Source organism: Corvus cornix, chromosome 7 (genome assembly GCF_000738735.6).
Source record: "Corvus cornix cornix isolate S_Up_H32 chromosome 7, ASM73873v5, whole genome shotgun sequence".
In the NCBI taxonomy this organism is placed as follows: domain Eukaryota; kingdom Metazoa; phylum Chordata; class Aves; order Passeriformes; family Corvidae; genus Corvus; species Corvus cornix.
This window is the reverse complement of record NC_046337.1, coordinates 9,769,396-9,789,030: the sequence shown is the minus strand read 5'-3', so window position 1 is coordinate 9,789,030 and position 19,635 is coordinate 9,769,396. Positions and strand designations below refer to the sequence as shown.

General features: G+C 42.2%; 1 protein-coding gene across 12 annotated transcripts in view; it reads left to right on the top strand.

Moving 5' to 3' along the window:
- Positions 1 to 19,635, top strand: part of KALRN (kalirin RhoGEF kinase) — a 484,636-nt gene that overhangs the window by 345,739 nt on the left and 119,262 nt on the right. For all 12 annotated transcript variants that reach the window (XM_039555510.1, XM_039555513.1, XM_039555508.1 and 9 more), the window contains 6 exons: positions 2,399 to 2,491; positions 2,822 to 2,933; positions 4,050 to 4,240; positions 4,642 to 4,743; positions 5,424 to 5,566; positions 6,724 to 6,826. In XM_039555510.1, coding sequence (XP_039411444.1) covers positions 2,399 to 2,491; positions 2,822 to 2,933; positions 4,050 to 4,240; positions 4,642 to 4,743; positions 5,424 to 5,566; positions 6,724 to 6,826 — 744 coding nt within the window. The remainder of the gene's footprint in view (positions 1 to 2,398; positions 2,492 to 2,821; positions 2,934 to 4,049; positions 4,241 to 4,641; positions 4,744 to 5,423; positions 5,567 to 6,723; positions 6,827 to 19,635) is intronic.

The following is a 19,635-nucleotide window of genomic DNA, read 5'->3' as shown; positions in this document are numbered from 1 at the left end:
TTTTTCTGGAATTGCTCGTCACATTTGTGTCATGCATGACAAAACCTAAATGTTTCATGGGAGTTGTAATGCTGAACCAGTCTACTTAGCATGTCTTTGGTCTGTGTACCCAGTTCAGGATACAGTTTGTTCTCCTACCAACCAACTGTACACAACTAGATGACACCTAAATGTGTGAATCTCTGGATATTTGATACAAAATTTGGGTATGTTATCATTGCTTCATGGCCAGTTCAGCAATTTTTATGGTGTGAAATTTTGTTTAAGTATTCCTGTCTCCATGTTGTCCATCCAAGGACTTCTGAGGATCTTGTGCTGCCCTACACAAAGAATATTTTTGGGTTTTTTCTGGGATTCTGTCATTGCATGTAAGACTATGTGTTCTTCCTGCTCTGCAGCTCACCTGGTTTGCAATGCACAGCTGCCAGCACACGCTGTCTGTGATGTGCCTTCATTTCTTCCAGGCCCTTGGACACTTTTCCACCTTAGGAATAAATAAAGTTGTGAGCTATGGTGATGCACTTTAATGTGAACCAAGCTTGCTTTAAACAAGAAGCAGGACAAAGTGGAGAGCACAGAGCCCTGTGTCGAGCTTGCTTCTGAAACTTGCCAGCTGCTTCAAGGCTCAGACACCTCTGGGCTTCCTGTTCCTCAGAGATGTGTGAGACGTCTGCTCAGCCTGCTCTCTGCTGCACAGACCTCTCTCACCTGTAGCTCTGCCCTAAGTGAGTCCAGACCTCTCCAAATGTCACAAAGCCAACCCAAGACACCCCCCAAGACACACTCCAGCAGGCTGCCTTCTTATCTGACACTTCAGGGACCAGAGGGAGGAGCTGCAGGGAGACTGTCCCTTCCCAGTAGTGCACTTGTTGAATGTCATTCCACCAACCGTCTGTGTCTGTGCACAGTCTGACCAGGGAACATCCTGGCAGATCAAGGAGTGCCCAAAGGGGAGGCATCTTGCTGAGAGCATGCTCTGCTAATTCCATTACTTGGATCCTACAAAAACAACTGTACTTTGCCAGCACCAGGAAGTTCACAGCCATGGCCGAGGTCTTGCTGGCTGCTGCAGTTATGAATTGAGTCCCAGCCATGTGCTCTGCAGGCACAGTTCCTGTGTCAGCTGTGACTCAGCTTCGTGCGAACTCCATTAACCCCCAAACAGAGCCCCTTCCCTTTTGGGTCTTGTTCATGTCACCAGAGCTATTAAAAAAAAAAAACCCAAACAACTTGTCTAGTAAAAAAATCAAACCAGCAAACCAAACATCTTTTGGTACATTGTGTGAATAGTGCATGCTTTTGCATCCCAGCATTAAGACAAACACTGGAGCTAAAAAGAAGCAGTAACCTCACTAGTACTCAGCAGAAAATCAGATTGTATACAGAAAGAAAATCTCTGTTCTTGGCAGCTCTTCCCCCTTCATCTTCCTTAACTTCTTCACTTTACAGTCTCAAATTTACACTCCAGTAGCTGGAGAAAAGTCCCATTCCCCTTTTCCATTTGCTTCCTTAGGAATCAAGGATTTCCTGGTGGCCAGGAGCAAGGCAAGGCATGCCCAGGGCCTGGCAGAGACCCTGGGTTTCCAGAGAAGGGTTTCCAATCTGTTCTATTTCAGCAGGGAATCTGCCCCTGTAGGGCATGAGTTTGGAATCTTTTAGATGCTAAATATGTCCATTAGGGTCCTGTAGGATTTCCAGGAGCTCCTAACTCCCCCCAGAACAGCTGGGAGGAGGCAGCTGGGTCCTTTGTAGCCCTCAGCAGGTGCCTCTCTGTGATGTCTCCAGAAATTCATGAGCACATCACACTGATCAGCCCAGACATTTTGGGTGAGGTTCAGGTGACGAAACAGAAGTGTTCAGTGCTGTAACAGGTATCATAAAGGGTATCTCTCCTGGCTCCCAGGTGCCACCTCAGAGCAGAGCAGGTCTGTCAGCACTGTGTCAGACCTGTTATTCCCATGTGGATATTTCAGCTACCCCAGGGCTCTCAAATGGGACTCGATGCCTATGTTTAGACAGCTAAATTACACCCTACTCATGCAATTTAATTTAATGTCACTTCAGTTTAATTGAATGTTAAGATTCTGCTTTCAGCCTTCATAGCTAGGGGAAACCAAATGACATGACAGGTAAGTCATACTTAAATCAAGGCCCGTTTACTCAGGAGAGCTTTAGCTTGACTTGCAGAGGGACCCTGCAGTTTAAGTGGCCTTAGGGGGACTCTGAAGTTTATTGCTAGGCTCTCTGAAACCACACTTACTTGCATGCAAGCTTAAAGAGAGTTAAAAGACTAAACATAGAAATGCAGGGATCCAGAGCTAAAATTAGTTATGGGTGGTTCTGTCTGGCAGAGGGTTAATAGTTTTCCATGACTGACTGCTGTTTTTATCCCTTCTAGGAAATCCAGCAAAGGCATGGGCTGGCCAACTCCATCTCTTCTTATTTAATCAAGCCTGTCCAGAGGATCACAAAATACCAACTCCTACTGAAGGTAGCTCAGTGAGCTGCACAGATCAGCTCGTGCAGAGCACTTCACAGGTGTAATGAGTCACCTTATGCTTAAGGGAGCTGCTTCATGACCCGTAAGCATAAGTCCCCAGAAAGCTTCCAAGTGCACAGTCTCCATTGAGGGCACCTTGTTTGGTTTTGTGTTATAGTTGTTCCCATTTGACCCCCACTATTTGTGAGCACCCACAGTGGGGTTTGCTGCAGTTCAGCTTTCTCCTGTCTTGAAGCAGCTGCACATACCTAGTAGCACAGTTGGGTGTGAAGGCACCACCTTCATCAGAGTTTGTTTATGGGTGTCTGCCTTGCTTCTTAGGAACTGCTGACCTGCTGTGAGGAGGGCAAAGGGGAGCTGAAGGATGGTCTGGAAGTGATGCTCAGTGTCCCAAAGAAGGCCAACGATGCAATGCACGTCAGCATGCTGGAAGGTGGGCAAGGGCCAGGGCAGGGGAGGGACCTGCTGAGAGATTGTTTGTAACTTGTGATGAAATTTAGCAGAGGTTGACTGTAGCAATACTGTTGTTTCATCATAATTTTTAGGTACCTCCTGGCTCTTTCCTGGTATTTCACCAAAAGTCTTGAAAGAATAAAGCTGGCTAGGAAGTTTTGCGGGGGGATGGTTATTTATCTATATCTTCTGTGTTTGTATAAATATACATATGTGTGTGTGTGTATGAATATGCATATGCAATGTATGTATATATATTTAGCTAAAACATTCCTTCTCCATTAAACGAAAAAATCCCCTCCTGAAACAGTACAGTTTAGCTGCTGGCAGCTGTAACAATTACTGGATGAAAACATTTCTAAATACTGTTTCAGCATTTCAAAAGTTCTGATTTTCTGAGTCAAAACAGCTTGTGTTTCAAAATGTTAGTATAATTATGCCAAAGATTTAAAAAGAAGTATTTAAAAAAATACTTTAAAACTACAGGAAAAAAAAGTTTGATTGGCACAAAGTGAAGTCTTTTATTGGCTTATTATTGTGTGGAGTATTTCTAAAATGTAAAAATTTTATGCTGGACTGAGATGCTTTATTGTGTCTCACACATTTTCTTGGCTTAGGAAAATAATTTCCAGCCTGGCTTGAGGAAAACCAAGGAACAAGCAGAGTACTAAAACAAGTGAAAAAAGGAACTGGTGCCGGTAGCCAGGCAGCACAATAAGCCCAGGTGATTAAAATTGCAGGAGGGCAAACTGAATAATGAAGTGCATAGGATTTCTTGCAATGCAGTTCTGTGTGCAGAAACCACCAGCAAAACCTTCATAATGTTAATTTTTGAGCAATTTTTACTACACTTCAGCAGTAGCCTTATTTAGCACATATGAGGTATTTGCGCCTGGTGAAGTAATTACATCATTGCAATAGGAAAAAAAGGAAAGTATTTTCACTGAGGCAATGGATACCCATTATTGTCCTTTCAGAATATGAAGGAATAAAAAAAAGAGAAAGACTCCTTTATTTCAAGTCCTTACTGCTCTGGTTTTTCTGTAAATTGCTCATCCCAAGAATAAATACAAGTGATTGTATTTTGTGCTTTTAGGGTTTGATGAGAACCTGGACGTCCAGGGAGAGCTGATTCTTCAGGATTCCTTCCAAGTGTGGGATCCCAAGTCTCTCATTCGGAAAGGCCGTGAGAGGCATTTGTTTCTCTTTGAAATCTCTTTGGTGTTTAGCAAAGAGATCAAAGATTCTTCAGGACACACAAAATACGTTTACAAGAACAAGTTACTGGTAGGTGTGGCTGCAAAGAAAATATTCTGGGTGTTGTGTTTTTTGTAGGTAGAAGTGGAGTTTAGGAAGCTCATGTGTCCCCCTGCTGGGTTGGGGATACTCTTGCCCCTGGAAAGGCTGGCCCCGAGTCCTGCAGGACTCACCTGGAAGTCAGCCTGCAGTGAGTCTGGAGAGATTTAAGATTGTGAGGGTGGGGGGAAATGCGAGCAGGATCGCTCCAGCCGTTCACTTCCCTGCCACCCCAGAGGCTTTCTGTTTCTTTTATCTGTGTAGCACACAGAGATAAGATCCTGTTCCCCTATCCATCCCAGCCTCCCCACTTCTTCCTACAAGTCCAAAGTTTTCTGGACTCATGAGGCTTCATATACATGAAATCTTTCATCATCTCTCCTCTACACTAGACCTCAGAACTGGGAGTGACTGAGCATGTTGAAGGAGATCCCTGCAAATTTGCTTTGTGGTCTGGACGAACACCATCCTCAGACAATAAAACAGTGCTCAAAGTAAGTATTTTCTTTTTGTTTTCTTTGTCTTTAGCACTTCTGGTTCAGCCCTTGGGTTCCTGAATGAAAGGTCGGTTTCTTGCCTCCTCGCATTCACATGGCTTCCGTGTCTGCCAGTGGGGTCATGCCTGCATCAGGAGCAGCTGAGCTCTAAGGCTTCAGTAGGAATTGGGACAGTTGTGCAGCCCTGCTGGAACTGCATCTCCTCTTGCAGCCTGGGCATGCTGACACAGGGCAGGTCTCAGGGTGTTTGGCTGGGAGGTGTAATTCTCTTAGTCCTTTGCCACTGGACTTATCAACAATCAACCTCTTCCACAGACCTCCAGAGGTGACAGCCTGTTCTGTCAAGTGAGTCTCAGCTGAAGAATTCAAGTTATAGTTGTTTTGTCTAAGGAAATCCCAGCTGTGCACTGATAACCTGTTTCCCCTCTACTGAGCATGCTGTGTTGCTAGCATTAAATGTATTTATCCAGAGCTTAGCTGCTTTGCTGTTGCTTGCCAAGTAGGTCTGGTCAAAATGCTCTCAGTTCCCCTGGGGTTACCAGGTACTCCAGCAGCTGCAACAGTGCAGCAGAGAGGACAAACTGTTAATCGTGGCATTCATCAGCCAGCCACAAGTCCTCTACACAGGAGGTGAGAACATGATAGAGTCTCTGTCTTTCTGCCCTGTGAAACTTTAGGCATCCAGTATTGAAACAAAACAGGAATGGATCAAAAATATCCGGGAAGTTATTCAAGAAAGGATCATTCATCTGAAAGGAGCTCTGAAAGAGCCAATTCAGCTCCCCAAGACACCAGCAAAGCAGCGGAACAACAGTAGGAGGTAACTTCAGTCACAACCTGAAATCACTAGTGTTTTCTCAACCCACAGCAGTGTAGTGTCTGTGGACTTTTTACTGGTTTTTACTGTAGTCAAAGCAGTTTTCATCATCTTGGCTTCTTATATGTTGTCTTGGCAAAAGTAGCTAGAAAGCTTTTTTTATGATATATGTACAAAGATCTTTTATTTTATACTCCGAAGTATAAAGAGAAACAGTAAAAATTCTTCAAAGTCCAAGGTTATGGTTCTTTCCTAAAGTAGATTTTACTTCTTCACATTTGAGTAAAACCAGACATTTTTTTCCTTGTTTGGCGTGTTTAAGTGTTTGACAATGGAAATCATAGTTGATCCTGACAATAGATTGAAGAATATGTAGCGAAGAATCTGCATTTTATCATCAAATACAAACTTGTTTCAGCCTGTTAAATAATATTAGAATTTTTTTGTCAACTGGTTTCAATCCTGGATTAAATAGAAATTATAGATAACGAATTGTTCTTTTTCTGTTGTGGCATTCCTAAAAGCCATCTGTAATTTGAGCATCTTCACTTACTCGTCAAATTTTATCCCTCTCTTACTTCAGGCTGTGTTGTAGGGACATCCAAAGCATAAATAACCAAGGTCACCCAGGAGACCTGTAGCAAAGCAGAGATCCAGACATTTCGTCTAAGAACATGCACCAATACAAAAGTTTTCTAGTACAGAATGAGGACACTGATTTTTTAAACTTGTCCCTAAATATGTATTTTGTATTATTTAAATATTTACTTTGAAAGACCAATAAACATTTATGAGAAGTTTATCTCTACAGCCAAAGGGAAGAAAATACACTATGTTAGCAGCCTCAGAGAGGTAAATATATAGAGCTCTGTACTGTCTTTATCTATGTTTGGATAACATCTTTATGGCTTAGTATTAAATTCCTGAAGAAATTTAAACAAATGTTGTGATTATGTGCAAATCCAAACCCCATGGCTGAGGGTGATGTCATTCTAAATTCAAGAGCTCTATAGCATCATGGGCTGCCTCAGTGGGGTAATTTTAGCACAAAGCCAGCTCTGTCCTGCTGACTTGGCACTTCTCAACTCCACCTGTAACATTGTGCTCACCCTGGTGGTGTGTTAAGGAATGTCATTGATTCCCTATTCCATTTCTTGCAGAGATGGAATAGATGATGCAGACAGCCAAGGGGATGGCAGCAGTCAACCTGACACCATTTCCATTGCCTCCAGGACATCACAGAACACAGTGGACAGTGATAAGGTAGGACTGAAATGTGAAAATACATGGCAGGTAATTGCCCCCAGAAAAATGTAAGTGAAAAGCACAAGAGAAGGTGAAAGAAAGCAGCCTGTCTTCTGCTGAGTGAGCTGAAACTCGTATTCCCCTTTGCTAGGTTATTAAAATCCCGTCTGTTTCTGTGTGCTTATCAGTACTGCTCTTCTACATGGTAACATTTCTGTTATTGCAGCTCCTTTGTGGTTAATACACAGAGGTTCAATTGGCTCTGAAGAAGCAGCCCAGAGCAACCTTTTCTTGCCTAGGACAGCTTGTCCTGTGAGATCAAGCTTCTGAATGAGCAACCAGCTGGTTATGTTACATATTTCCCTCTGAGCTGAAATCAGTTGTTTGTTGGAGGGAATGCAGGTACCTACACACCAATTAATGTAGCAACACTGGGATCCTGGCTGGTATCTTGAGAGCCTGGGAGACCTACCATTTCCAGAGACTGTGATTCTGGACCCCTCTCCTCACAGACATATGGTGGAGCATATGGATGGCCCTGAGACACGCTAGATTCTGTTGGAATACTGCACACTGTCGGCACGTATGTACTTGTCATTTTACTTGTCAGACAATCTGAGTCCAGATCCCCAGCTTCACTAGGATGCCTCACTTGAATTTGTCACCCTGATACCTCCAGCTGTGCTCTTCCACTGAATTAGCAGTTGATTGTAGGAGAAAATGGGCAGTTAATAATTACCTTGGCTGTGCAGATGGGGTTTGTCATATCCTCTGAGAGAATGCCCGTATTCTCTTCGTGTGTGTTTTGAAATCACATGTAACTTGAAAAAAGCTGAATTCTCCCATGCCTTTATGGATTTATCTGTTTGTTGGGGCTTTAATTATGCTGCCACTTAGACAAGGCAGAGGGGTGTCTTCACAAAATCAGAATCCAAGTTTTGGTTGTTAAGTTCACAGGTAAGGTTCAGTGCAGATACTATTTTGAAAGCTGGACTCAGAAATATAAGTTAATTGCAAATAAATCACCTTTGTAAGACCATCTGTTGTATTTATCTTAAATGCATGTCCCCATGATTTTACTTTTGTGTCCAATAATGTGCATTAGAAAAGTATTAAGCCTCACAATCCAAAGGCCACTGTAATGTATGCAAATACTTTGCCCGATGTCTGAGAAGTCTTCAATCCACATGGACTTGTCTTACTTTCTGTGTTTTTCACATTTATCATTCCTGATAAAAGGCCCTGACTTAGTGCAATACTTGAGCTCATGCTTAATTTTAAGCACTCGCCTAAGCTTTGCTCGTTTGCCCCCAGCCCGTTGGCTCGGTTGCATGAATTCTGGCCACGTTGAGGTAAGATGCTCCATGTTGCATGCTGCAGCTGCATACAAGGGCTATGGTGCCAACCCAGGCTGTGTACCCTGAAAGACAGCCCATCATGGCAGGAGTTGGTTTAAGGATGCAAGACTGGAAATGGTTATAGGAGTTTCTATCCAAAACCTTGTTTGAACTGAACAGCAAATGTGTATGAGATAAACTGAGTAGAGCTCGTACAGGGAAAAAGTTTTTACCATTGGGGAAAGGGTTGTGCCATGCTTTAATTTTTTTTTAAGGTGGGTAGGTTCACTTGCTGACTTAAGGCTGTGTGGTTTTGTGTTGTGTTATACATTTAATGAATAGAAACATATTTGAGTGTACAGCTAAGGCTAAAGGTTACTTGTATGTGCTTTGTTGAATCTGAGGTAGCAGTGTATCATCCTTAAGTAGAGAGGCAGCTCCTGCTGGACAGTTTCCTTATTGTCACTGACGCTAATGCCAGAATACTGTGGAGAACTCAGCTCCTACAGTGCTGCATTATCATTCTCCAAGGAGAATGAACTCCCTGCATCTCTTTATAGTTCTCTCATTTTTTTTCTGTACTATGTTACCCATATTAGTGGCAGATGAAGCTGAGCTGCCTTACCTCCTGCTGAATTAGCATGGAGTCACACCTGTGTTCAGTGTCCACTCAAACATCGGGCTCACCTGCTGGCACAAAGCCCTCAGCACACGTTGCCACCTGCTCCAAGGGGACTGTCTGTCAGCAGTTCCAAAGCTCTGAAATGACTCCTAATGGTGACATTTTACTACATGGGATGTTTCTCCTTCAGTGTGTAGTTGAGCTTTTCTTCTAGGAGGGTGTGAGTGAATGTGGTTGGACTGGGAGGTTTTATATTCTCACATGGACTGGTGCTAGTTACCAGCACTGGAAGACTGGCTCATCTCATGCTCTCTAGGTGGGTTTTCTTGGCAGAGTTGACAGTGCTTGGCACACACTGTAGCACACATGCTGTAGTTAACTCGTGTGGGGCTGATAGCAGCTCTGACAGATACAGGGTTCAGCAGTCAGTGGTTTCCCTGCCTATTTAACTCCAGCAGAGTCAGCAGTGTTATTCCCATGAGTTCAGATTCAAGCCTAGAGGCTTTTTGCAGCTGCAGCCTCCATGGGTGACTTCTCTAGTGCCCCAGTGAGATCTCCATCCAGAGGAGCCAATGGAAAGAGCTCCTACCTTTAGAAAGTCTGACTGTTCACAGCAGCCTTGTTTGCAAACCCATGCCAAGAGCTTTGCAGTGCCAGCAGTGTGCCAGGATGGCAGCAGATTAATCCTGCATTGGGACCATCTATGTATTAACTCCATGCCAGAAACAATTCTCAAGTAACATGTAAGAGTTGAAATTACTCTCTGAAGGCAAAAGAACTCAAAGATTTAGCTGACACACTTTGTCCTTTCCCTAAACCTTGCTGTTATGCCTGAGGATTGCCTAACGCATTACTTGAATGTTCAGACAAGAACGTCAAACAACATTTTAGACAAAGAAAATCACAACTTCTCAAAGATTCTCAATTTCAAGTAGCACTTCTGCTTAACAACGCTCCTCATGCCTCAAGTCATGTGTGTTTCTTTCAACTTATTTGTGAGTCAACTCCTCCTGAGTTGTAAGTAGCAATTTCTGTGTTCTCTCGCCATGGCACAGCCCTGGAGCTAAGCTTTACTTTAGCATTTCAAACTCCTAAAAAGACAAAAGGTTTTTTGTTGTTAAGAGGGAATGAAATAACATTACTGTAAATTCAGCAAGGTTTCTTCTCTAGACATGTGAATGTAGCTATAACAATTATCAAGGGGATGCTTTGGTGCAGAGGATAGAGCACTTTGACTGGGGCTGAGTCCTAGTTCTGCTCTGTCACTCACGTGTTGGGTGCCATTGCAAAGTACATTTGATGGCACATTACCCTTTCCTTTTTTTCCCTTGTTTGGATGGGGAGATAGAAATTCTTGCAAACATTACATTTGTACATTAATTACAGCATTGTTCTCCATTGTGCCAACACATGATGCAGAGCTGAATTCAGACCTGTTTTTGTAGCCTTTATGGGAGCAGATTCTGCTTTGAAAATATTCTGAATTATGTGCCTGACTCCAAAAGTGTTATTAAGCCTTTAAATATGCAGGCTTTCCTGACTGCAGGCAGTGGTCAGGTGATGATATAAGACTCACCAGATTAAAAAAAAAAAGTAATAGTGTCTGTGTCTCTTTAAATTAAATACCTGATTAAGTAGCTTCTTAAATCTGGGTATGACTATTTAATATCTTCACTTTCCTTGGACTTTTCTCTCTCAAAAATACATAAAGCAATTATCCCCAGGCTCAAACATTTCATTTTCATTAAATACCATATAGTAGAAACACAGACTTCAAGTAAGGTCTGTAGGTCTGCACCTTTGTAAAAGGAAAGAAGGAGAGAACATATAAAATGTTTATTTTTCCATTCGCAATCCATGACTACTTATGCAATCTATAATCTAAAATATTTCATACACAGGAAAATATTTGGATTGTCATTTGAATTGTGCAAGTTTTATATAGAGGGGGGAAAGTGGGTTGATGACCCAGACTTAGTGCTGAAGAATCAATAGATAATGAATACTATTACAGTAATTGCAATTCCCATTGAGCATCCAGGTCAGGTCCTAGGTAACCTACCACGCAAAATTTCTTCATCCTTTTCCAAAAGGCAACGGAGACAGCTTTTGTTCTATGCAGTAAGCCCTCTTCAGCATGCTATCTAAAAACCTCTCCTTGGAGAGAAATCCTTGCCCTATTCACAGCAGACAGGATTTCAGTCTTTCTATTTGGATTCAAAGCAGCAGGGAATTGCATAAAGGAAATGTTACATGCAGGGCGTTCTCATTTGGTAAGGCCATTGAACTGCTGGCTTGTGAAACAGCTGTTTCTGGCGATACTGGCCCATCTTCCAATGGCCTCCTTTTTGTTGGCTTTTGCAGGGTACTGAGGAGAGCAGTTCTCATTTCCTTCTGTTGTTTTTGGATGTGGAAAAAGGCTCTGAAATGTGAACTGAAAATGTTTTACTCTCTAAAAATAAATCTACATTATACACTTTTATCTTTTCCATTAGATACTAGACTCAGCTCATCTTTCAGCAGTCATGAGACAGAGATCTTGACCTCTTCCACATTGGTGGTATTATATAAAGTCTGGGAATAATCATTTTTCTAACTGAAGGTAATTTGTACAAGAGGGGAGATTTTAGAATTAGGACTTACTGGAACAAGTCACTTAGGGGCAAATTCTCTTTTCTTGAGAAGCTTCTAATCAAGGTAAAATAGCTTTCTCCCTATGATATCGTCGGTGGAGGAGGAAGCGCTCACTCACTGGCAGTGAGCTCAGCGTTGAGTCACGTGCCAGAGACACATTTCTACTGCAATACTGGGGGAATATCAAGGCACAGGGAGGGTTGAGCCCCAGCAGTGCTTGTGAATGGCCAAAATATTTGTCACCATGGACTGGAGTCTGTGCCGCACCTGAGCAGTGGGACTGACCTGAAGAGCCAACATCTGTCAGTGGAAAAATCTCTCTGCCAGTGTTAGCGGGTGCTACGGATTGCAGCTGATGGGAAGGAAGCTGGAAGGTTCAATGTAAACTCTCAGGCAGAGCCAGGGGAGAGCAGGATCATGAGAGTATGGAGTGGGTGGTGAAGCAGGGAGTCACTTAAATACAGGAGCAGGAGTATTTAGAAATCTTCCTGTTTTCTGGAGCACTGTAATAGGTGCCGGCAATTTATCTGCCAGGCATTGACCTGAAGAGGTTTCTTCCTCCAACCAAGATAGTTTACTCTCAGTAAATTGAAATAGATTAAACAACTTTGAGTTTCTAAAGGGCAAAGGAAGGGATTGATTTGGTCTCATCTGTGTAAGTATTGTTGTGGTTATTCTGCCACCATCCAAGCAAGTGATGTGCCAGAATTCAGTGTACTGTCTGGAGTGCTGCTTCCTGGCAGGGACTGATGAGTTATGGGACCACAAGAAAAACTAAATTTATGTAATAGAAAATGACTGCTGGCTGTTAAGTGATTTTTTCCTGTGAAGGTATGATAAAGAGGAGTGAATTATGGCCCCAGAAGATATATTTCTATTGCTTGAATGCTGCCTAGCATTAGAGCAGTTCTCACACTGAGTCCCTACTGCCCTCACCTGTGGAAAAGGGAAAACATGATAGCAATCAAAGGAAAACCTGACATTAAACATTTTGGCACTTTAATTGGCTTTCTTGAGGGCTCACTAGCTATAGGTGGTTAACTCTTTTCAAGATACTGTCATGTAGTAGCAAAATGTTTATCTTACCAAGGGAATAAATTGTTCAGCCAGGAGCTGACATCACTCTGTCTCTCTAATGATAGTTTCTTAAATTTTCCTTAGGCTTTGGGAGACTGCCTCCTCTCAATTCTGGCTCTGAATCTTGGTTAGGACCCCTGTAAATTCAGCTCTTCCCTGATAAAAATATACAAATGTATGTATCTTTTTTTTCACTGTGACTGGTTCCCTGAAACTGAAGTAATTGAAGTGAAGTTTGGAGCTGATAACATCAGACTGGTTTGTCTCTGCTGGCAATGCTTTATTTGGCATGAACTTGCCTTTCTAATCGTTGATGTACAGTAATATTACTGTGGCACTTTTCTTTTTTTCTCTCCTTCCTATGTATAAGTAAGGAGTTTGCCTTTGCTTCCTGTATTTCTTATCAGGAATGCAGCAGTGCCAACATCTTGAAATGTTCCAGCTTTTGATTTGCAGAGCTCTACTTGTCTGTCTAAATTTGATATTTTTCAGTCTTTTGGAAAATTAACTTAAGGCTCTTGGAGTGAAATATAACACACTCAAACGGACAAAGTATAAATTACATTTTTAGATTTCCAAGTGAAGGAAATCTGGGCTGAAGTGCTACACATACCTTGAATTGTGCAAACCTTCATGGGCACTCATAGAAAACTCTGAACCTCAGAGGGGATCCAAACAATTACAACCATTCTTTGCCCAGTGTTGGGCCTGTGCTCTGCCTTGGTATAACTTAATCTCTGCTTCGGGGACTTAGCTAATAGGTCTCACAATGCCTTTTATCATCTGTATACCAGTCACTATGGCTTGTAGCTGCACAGGAATTTACCCACCTGCATCTGCAAGCAGAGTCATTTGACAGCTCTTTTCTTAGTGATTTATAATACATGTAGCACAGAATCTCCAGCTCAGGTATTAATACTGGCTCTGCCTATGGTACAGATCTCCCAGGACAATTCTGGGGCCTTTGGCCCTTTTTTTTTTTCTCTGTGGAGTGTAAAAAAATGGACTTTGGTCTTCCCTGGATTGGAACGAGATTTCAAAACAATCAAAAATGTAACTCTTACCAACCTTGATTTTTAGCCAGGTTTAATCCTGGCTTGAATTACAAGTTATGTCTTTCCTGGCACCCATTTCTAAATGTAACAGGTAGGTGATCAGGAGATTTACCTCTGAGGAGAGATATGTCAAGGGTGCAAGTGCTGCTGACGGTAGGGACGTTTGCTTTCTGTTGCCAGCAAGTTTTTGCTGCAGCTGTGGGCGGAGGCAGCACCAGGCACAGGCTGTCTTTTTTCACAGAACCTTCTTAGAAAAGGTTTTTTTGAAAAACAAAATGAAATATGATCAGCTGCTTTTAAAACATAACACTTGTTGGAAGCACTTGCAAACTTCATAGTAATTATTCAGGGGACTTTAGAGAAAGTCCTAATCAGGTAGTGGAGCCTTGTTCATTTTTTTTGTACTGCAGGGCTGGACAATTCCCCACACACCTATCGAGGAAATTATGACAATGGATGAGTTTCCCCAAAGGTCCTTTTTTTTTTTATCTAATAGTTGAATTTTACCAAGAAATTTCCAAGAGATTTGAGTGTTTCACACTGTGAAAATACAGCAAAGCCAAAACATCTGCAGTGCCCATGGAAATATCAATCATGTCGTTCATTGGGTAATATTTCCAGGAAATAGCTTCATAAAAGGCAGACATGAAATTTGCCATGCATCTTAAATATCTCAGCTGGGATTTCTGGAAGTACTATTGAACTTTAGTGGGACCTCTGCTCTCAAAATTCTTGGACACAATTCTTCCCCCAAAAGAAAGCCATTCCTGTGGTGGTCAGCACAGGGTCACTGCTCAGCACTCACAAGTTTATTTCCAGACCAGTGCAAGAAGCAGCAGATACTTTCTTAACACCTCTCCCAGGTTTGGTTGGTTTTTTGTGGCTATAAATGACCACAGATATGAATCCAGATTCAGTTTGGTGATCAGATGCTGAGAACAGATTCAAGAAGTCCCTGAAAGAAAAGTCCTACAGAAAGGTGTTCTTCAAAGATTTCTTTTCAGCATTTTCATCTGTGCAGAACTGGCAGTTACATACAGGGCAGGTAGAATATGTTCCACTTCTTTTGTAAGGTGCATTATTTTGTACATTTTCATTTCTATTGCTATCCATTTCGTAAGGAACATTTGCAATTGACTTTAATTTTTTTTTTTTTTCATTTAGGAAACGAGGGTCAGCATTCAGTATGCTTTCAGTCTTATTCTTAGATCATTTCAATCTAAAGCATCCTTTGGTGGAAAATAAGTAAATCAGTAACACTTGAAAATATAAGTCAAGTCCCCCTATGATAAAACAAATGTATGGAACTTCTTCAGACTGAAGTTCTCCTGAGAACATTGGAGGTATAAATATCAACTCATTCCTGTTGAGGGTATTTAAATGTGATTTCTGTGGCCACCCACTTGATCTCTCCTTTTTATTCCTGCAAGCAGTGTGAAAATCAGATCCTATACTAATGTGCATATGGACACCTTCCCCAGAGAGGTGCAAGGAACACAGTTAGAGTTTGTATAATGATATAATCTTAGTTCATGTGATGAGTATCCCAAATCTACTGCAAATGTGGTATCTCTCAATCACAAGACACTTCTGAAGCACATGTGATCCTGCTTAGGCAGGATGGCTGTAATTTTAAAATGTACAGAATAAGGTGGAGAGTGCTGCCCTATAAAAGATGGATGGAAACTCAGCTGTGTCCAACACTATGGTCTTACATGACAGGAAATAAGCTCCATATCAATAAATCTATATTACTAAACAAACAAAAAAAGATATTTTGATGCCTGCTGTGAAGAAAGAGGATGTTTAAGTTAGGGGGATGTTTAAGTGAATGAGTTTGGTGCAATCAAAACAGACTAAGAAGGAAGGAAGTGCAGTAAAATCCTTGTCTTTATTTCAAAGACATGATCAACACCAGTGATTTTAAAATAGAAGGATTAAGATAAATTATTGATTTGCCCAGAAGAATTAAAGGATATTCTGTTTTTCAGCTGTAAAGTGAGACCAGCTGTTGTTTGACTTTTATAAATGTGCTGTGATTTTCAAAGAATCAGATGTCAAAGATTTGTTGCCATTTACCTTGCATTAGAAATTGAGTTGGACTTTAGATGGGAGAGGAGTTTCTATCTCTGAACTGGTCTTTGACTGATGCCGAAACAATTCAAATTGATTCATGTTAGTCAAAATTAGTATTTTTTTTCCAGCAAAAATGGTTAGACAAAAACATATGTATTTGAAGAGATCAAGTGATTGATCTTCTTCCTCTTTATCTGCTAATGCAAGCTGAACTCTAAGTCATTAAAGGCCATTTCCTCATTATTGCTTATCTAAACTAACATTGTGTTCCTTCCCTTTCTCCTCGTGAATGATTCCTTTTCACCTTTGTTCTTGCTCCTCTTGCCCAGCAGAGGATGCCAGTCCTGGAGTGACACTGCTGAGGTGACTCCTCACCTGGGGCTGCTGCAGACTGACCTGCACCGTCACCTCTAATGTGGGTGCACGGCACCTGCCCAGACCCAGCTTCCCAAAAATCTGGCACCACTTTGGAAACCAGCCTGCTCAGGACATAGAATGGACACTCCTGCCTCAGCCTTGTGCTGCTGCTCCAAATTTGTCTGTTGATTAAAGGGACAAAATGGTTAATTAAAAGTGGATAGAGTACGGTGTCCCCCCCAAATGAGGACATAAATAGAATAGGAATTGTCCATCAGTATTCTGGAGTTGCCTCTGTATCCATTCTTGGGCCAATAGATCATCTAAAGTGCTTGGTTTGGAAAAGAAGGAGCAAACATTATTCAGAACTTGTTTTTAAAAAGGGTATTTTTTTTTTTTTTGTATTTCATCTCAAGTTCTACTTTCTATGTTGTCATTAAGCAATAAGTTTTTCCTTATCTAAATCCAGTTGTTCTCCTCCTGTTCTTCAAAGAACTTGAGTTCATGTTTATTTTTCCTGTGCTGTTGTTTTGAGTTGTTTCTAGGGTTTCATTCTGGTGATTACAGTGTGTTTGTTTGATTTGGATGTACAATATAAAATATATCCCTCTGGAGGAACAATATGTTTTCTTTTTGGCATAGGGTTTTTTTTCATTTTAGAATTCATCATTTGTGTGTGGTTAATGCTTACTAGAGGTGCCAGGTTTGTTCAAGAAACTTAGAAAACCTTGGAACAGGTATAAAGGGCATATAGGGATAACACAGAATAACAGTCTAGAAATGAAGAAAAGTTTAAGTGAGATCAGAACTTAGTGTTAGGAACTGACCTTTGAATAACACAACTTCATTGATCCAGGACAATAGAGGACATCAGAGATCATTCAAGTTCAAAGTTAATATTAGCAAGAGGTTTGATACTGGAAAAAACCTGTGTGTGAAGGAGGGAGACAAAGGGAAACAGTTTCAAATTCCTTTTTTCTTCATATCAAGGAGATCAAGTGAGGAAAATACAGTTCAAAAACAGTATTTATAGGAACACCTTTAATTCAGGCAGGGAGGTTTGTACTGGTGAGCAGCAGCTTTCAGGTGGGTGTTCAGAAATTCTGCTGAAGGGTCCTTTCTTTCATTAAGTGCACATGTACATCTGCAGCAGCAGCCCTTGCCACCTTGTCTCTATTCTGCGTGATGTTAGCGTGTGCTGGTGGCCTTCTCCTGATTTGGCTGATTCTTGGTGTGCTGAATTTATCGGTTCCTGGGGATTCATCAAGACTGTGTCTCCAGAGCTCATCAGTTCTTGGGAAAATCTCACAACCTCCCATCTCAGCTCATACTTCTCCCGTCTTCACCTTGCTGTCTGCTGGTCAAGGTTTCTTCATCCAAACTTGTAGATAAAACTTCTATAAAAGTCATTCACACATTCTCCTGTGGCATGGCCTCGTACACGGTGGAATGCCTGATTATGGGCAAAAGGGAGCAGCCAGATAGTGAGATAATTGGTTTTAACTCTTTAACCTCAGTCTTTGTGTGTTGCCTGGTTGAGCAGAGCTGTGACCATGGAGGAGCACGAAGTGTCAGAACACAGGTACTGGAGTGGGAGGCAATAGAAGGAGACATGGGAACATGGAGGGCAAGCCACAGGGAAGCACAGAGCTGGGCAAGTAGCTGAGGGAGGTGAAAGCTTTCCTGAGAACCGGAGACATTCCGTGTGAGGGGACTGGAGGAAGAGATCACACCACACAGTGTATCATTATTTTGTCTTCTTTTTCCCCTTAAATCCCAGTAAGGGTTTACCTCTTCTCAGCCCTAGGTCATGTAGGTAGGAAAAGGCTTTGAGTTACAGGGAGGGCTATTCTGATTTCTTCTGTTTGTCCACAAACTCACGGCCTTTTCAGTGATCTGAGGCAGTATTTATTCTGGAGCCAAGTATTTTTGCAGCAGGATGCCCCAGGAGGCACTTCCCTGCCTTGGAGTCAGCATTCTCCCCACCTTGTAAACCACAGGCATGCCTTGCTACTGGCAGCTAACAGAGAGACATCCAAAGCTTCCCCCAAGCCTTTGTGTCCAGGATCCAAGTGCTGCTGCTGTCCAGATCAACTTTATTTTTCTGTTTGTATCTTGCATTAATTTAAAACCCACCAACAACCCAAATCAAACTCTCTCTCCTCAAATGTGTGCAAGCAAGAAACAGAGGAGTGTGAAACATGGCAGAACTCCACAACCCCTTTACTCCCTGGGTTCATTTTTGCTGACACTACAGCATCACTTCCTGACCCTAGTTGCAAATAAACAATTATTGAAAGAACAAGGCTGGACCACACATGCGTGTTTTCCACTGGCATGGAGAAAAGCTGTGTGTTGATTGCTGATTATTTATTTTCAGAAGAGTCAGTTGGGTTTCTCGCTATGTCTTTAGGGCACCATCTCTACAGGTGCTGAGCCTTCTCAGCTTGCAGGAAGAATTGAGGGTGGGAGCCAGCTGTGCCCCACAGGTCCTGGGCCTCAGTTGGCATTATTACTAGAAGTTTTCCAGTGTTGATATTTACTGCATGATCCTGAGGAGTCAATAGGAAAGGACAGCAGGAGTCTACCCAGCAGAAGGAACACTTAGCCAAGCCATGTGATTTTCCTTTAAAAATGGAGTTGTAGTTAAACCATCAGTCATAAGTACGACATTTATGTAGAGAAAGGAAGGGAAATTGAAACGCACACAGAGAAACTTCAGCTTTCTGACTTGCTGCAGATAATGCAGTGAGAGCTGATTTTTGAATGAATTTCAGTGATTGTCCTTAGAAAGGTAAAGGGCTGTTTTCTCTATCCATTGCTACCTATAAAATGGGCAAGATAGCATTCAGCTTACTGGTCTTTGCCTTCACATCCTGAACACTCCTCTACTGTGCAAGCTTCCAGTGTGTGCTGGGGGCAGTTGAAAGGCTCGTGGCCCCCTGCCCCTGGACCTCCCTAGCAGCAGATCCAACCTGCCCCCAGCTTAAACAGCTTAAACAGCTGCTGACTGTGGGGGACAGGCTGGGGGCTGAGGTTCTTGCATGACTTTCTGACTTTTGTTGCAATGGTTGAGCAGACTATGGCTGCATTCCCCTCCCTCTGCCTCTCAGGTATAACAGAGGTGTAAAGCAGGCCTCCAGGGGCTGTTTTTGTGTGTTGTCTTTTGAAATCTCTGAGGTTTCATGTTATTTCTTAGGTCCTGCCCTCAGTGCAGTTATTTTGCAGAAACTCCCTCCAGCTCTGAAGTCCTGCTGCCCTCCCCAGCAACTGAACCTTTGGCACCTTTTGCCTTTATGAAACCTCTGTCTTTCAGGCTTCCTAGGAGAGAAATTTGAGGACTGAGAAAGGACTTTAAAAATCAACCCTTTCTCAGGCTCATCGAGTTCCTGCCTTATGACCTTCTCTTTGTGTGATGCCTGTGTGTTATTTATGAGCACTTGGCTGCTCATTTCCAGAAAAAAAAAAAAGGGGGGGGGGGGGGAAGATAACATTGTTGAGGCCGAAATGCAATTAGTTATGTGGCACTGCAAAGAACAAGAAAGGGGATGGTGAGTGCAAGTGCTGTAGTTCTGGGTTAGTCAGCTGCTAAGGTCAGAGAGGCAAGGCACAAAAGGTAAGTAATTTAAAGAAATGCAAAGAAAACAGGGTGATACGTAAATCAGTTTT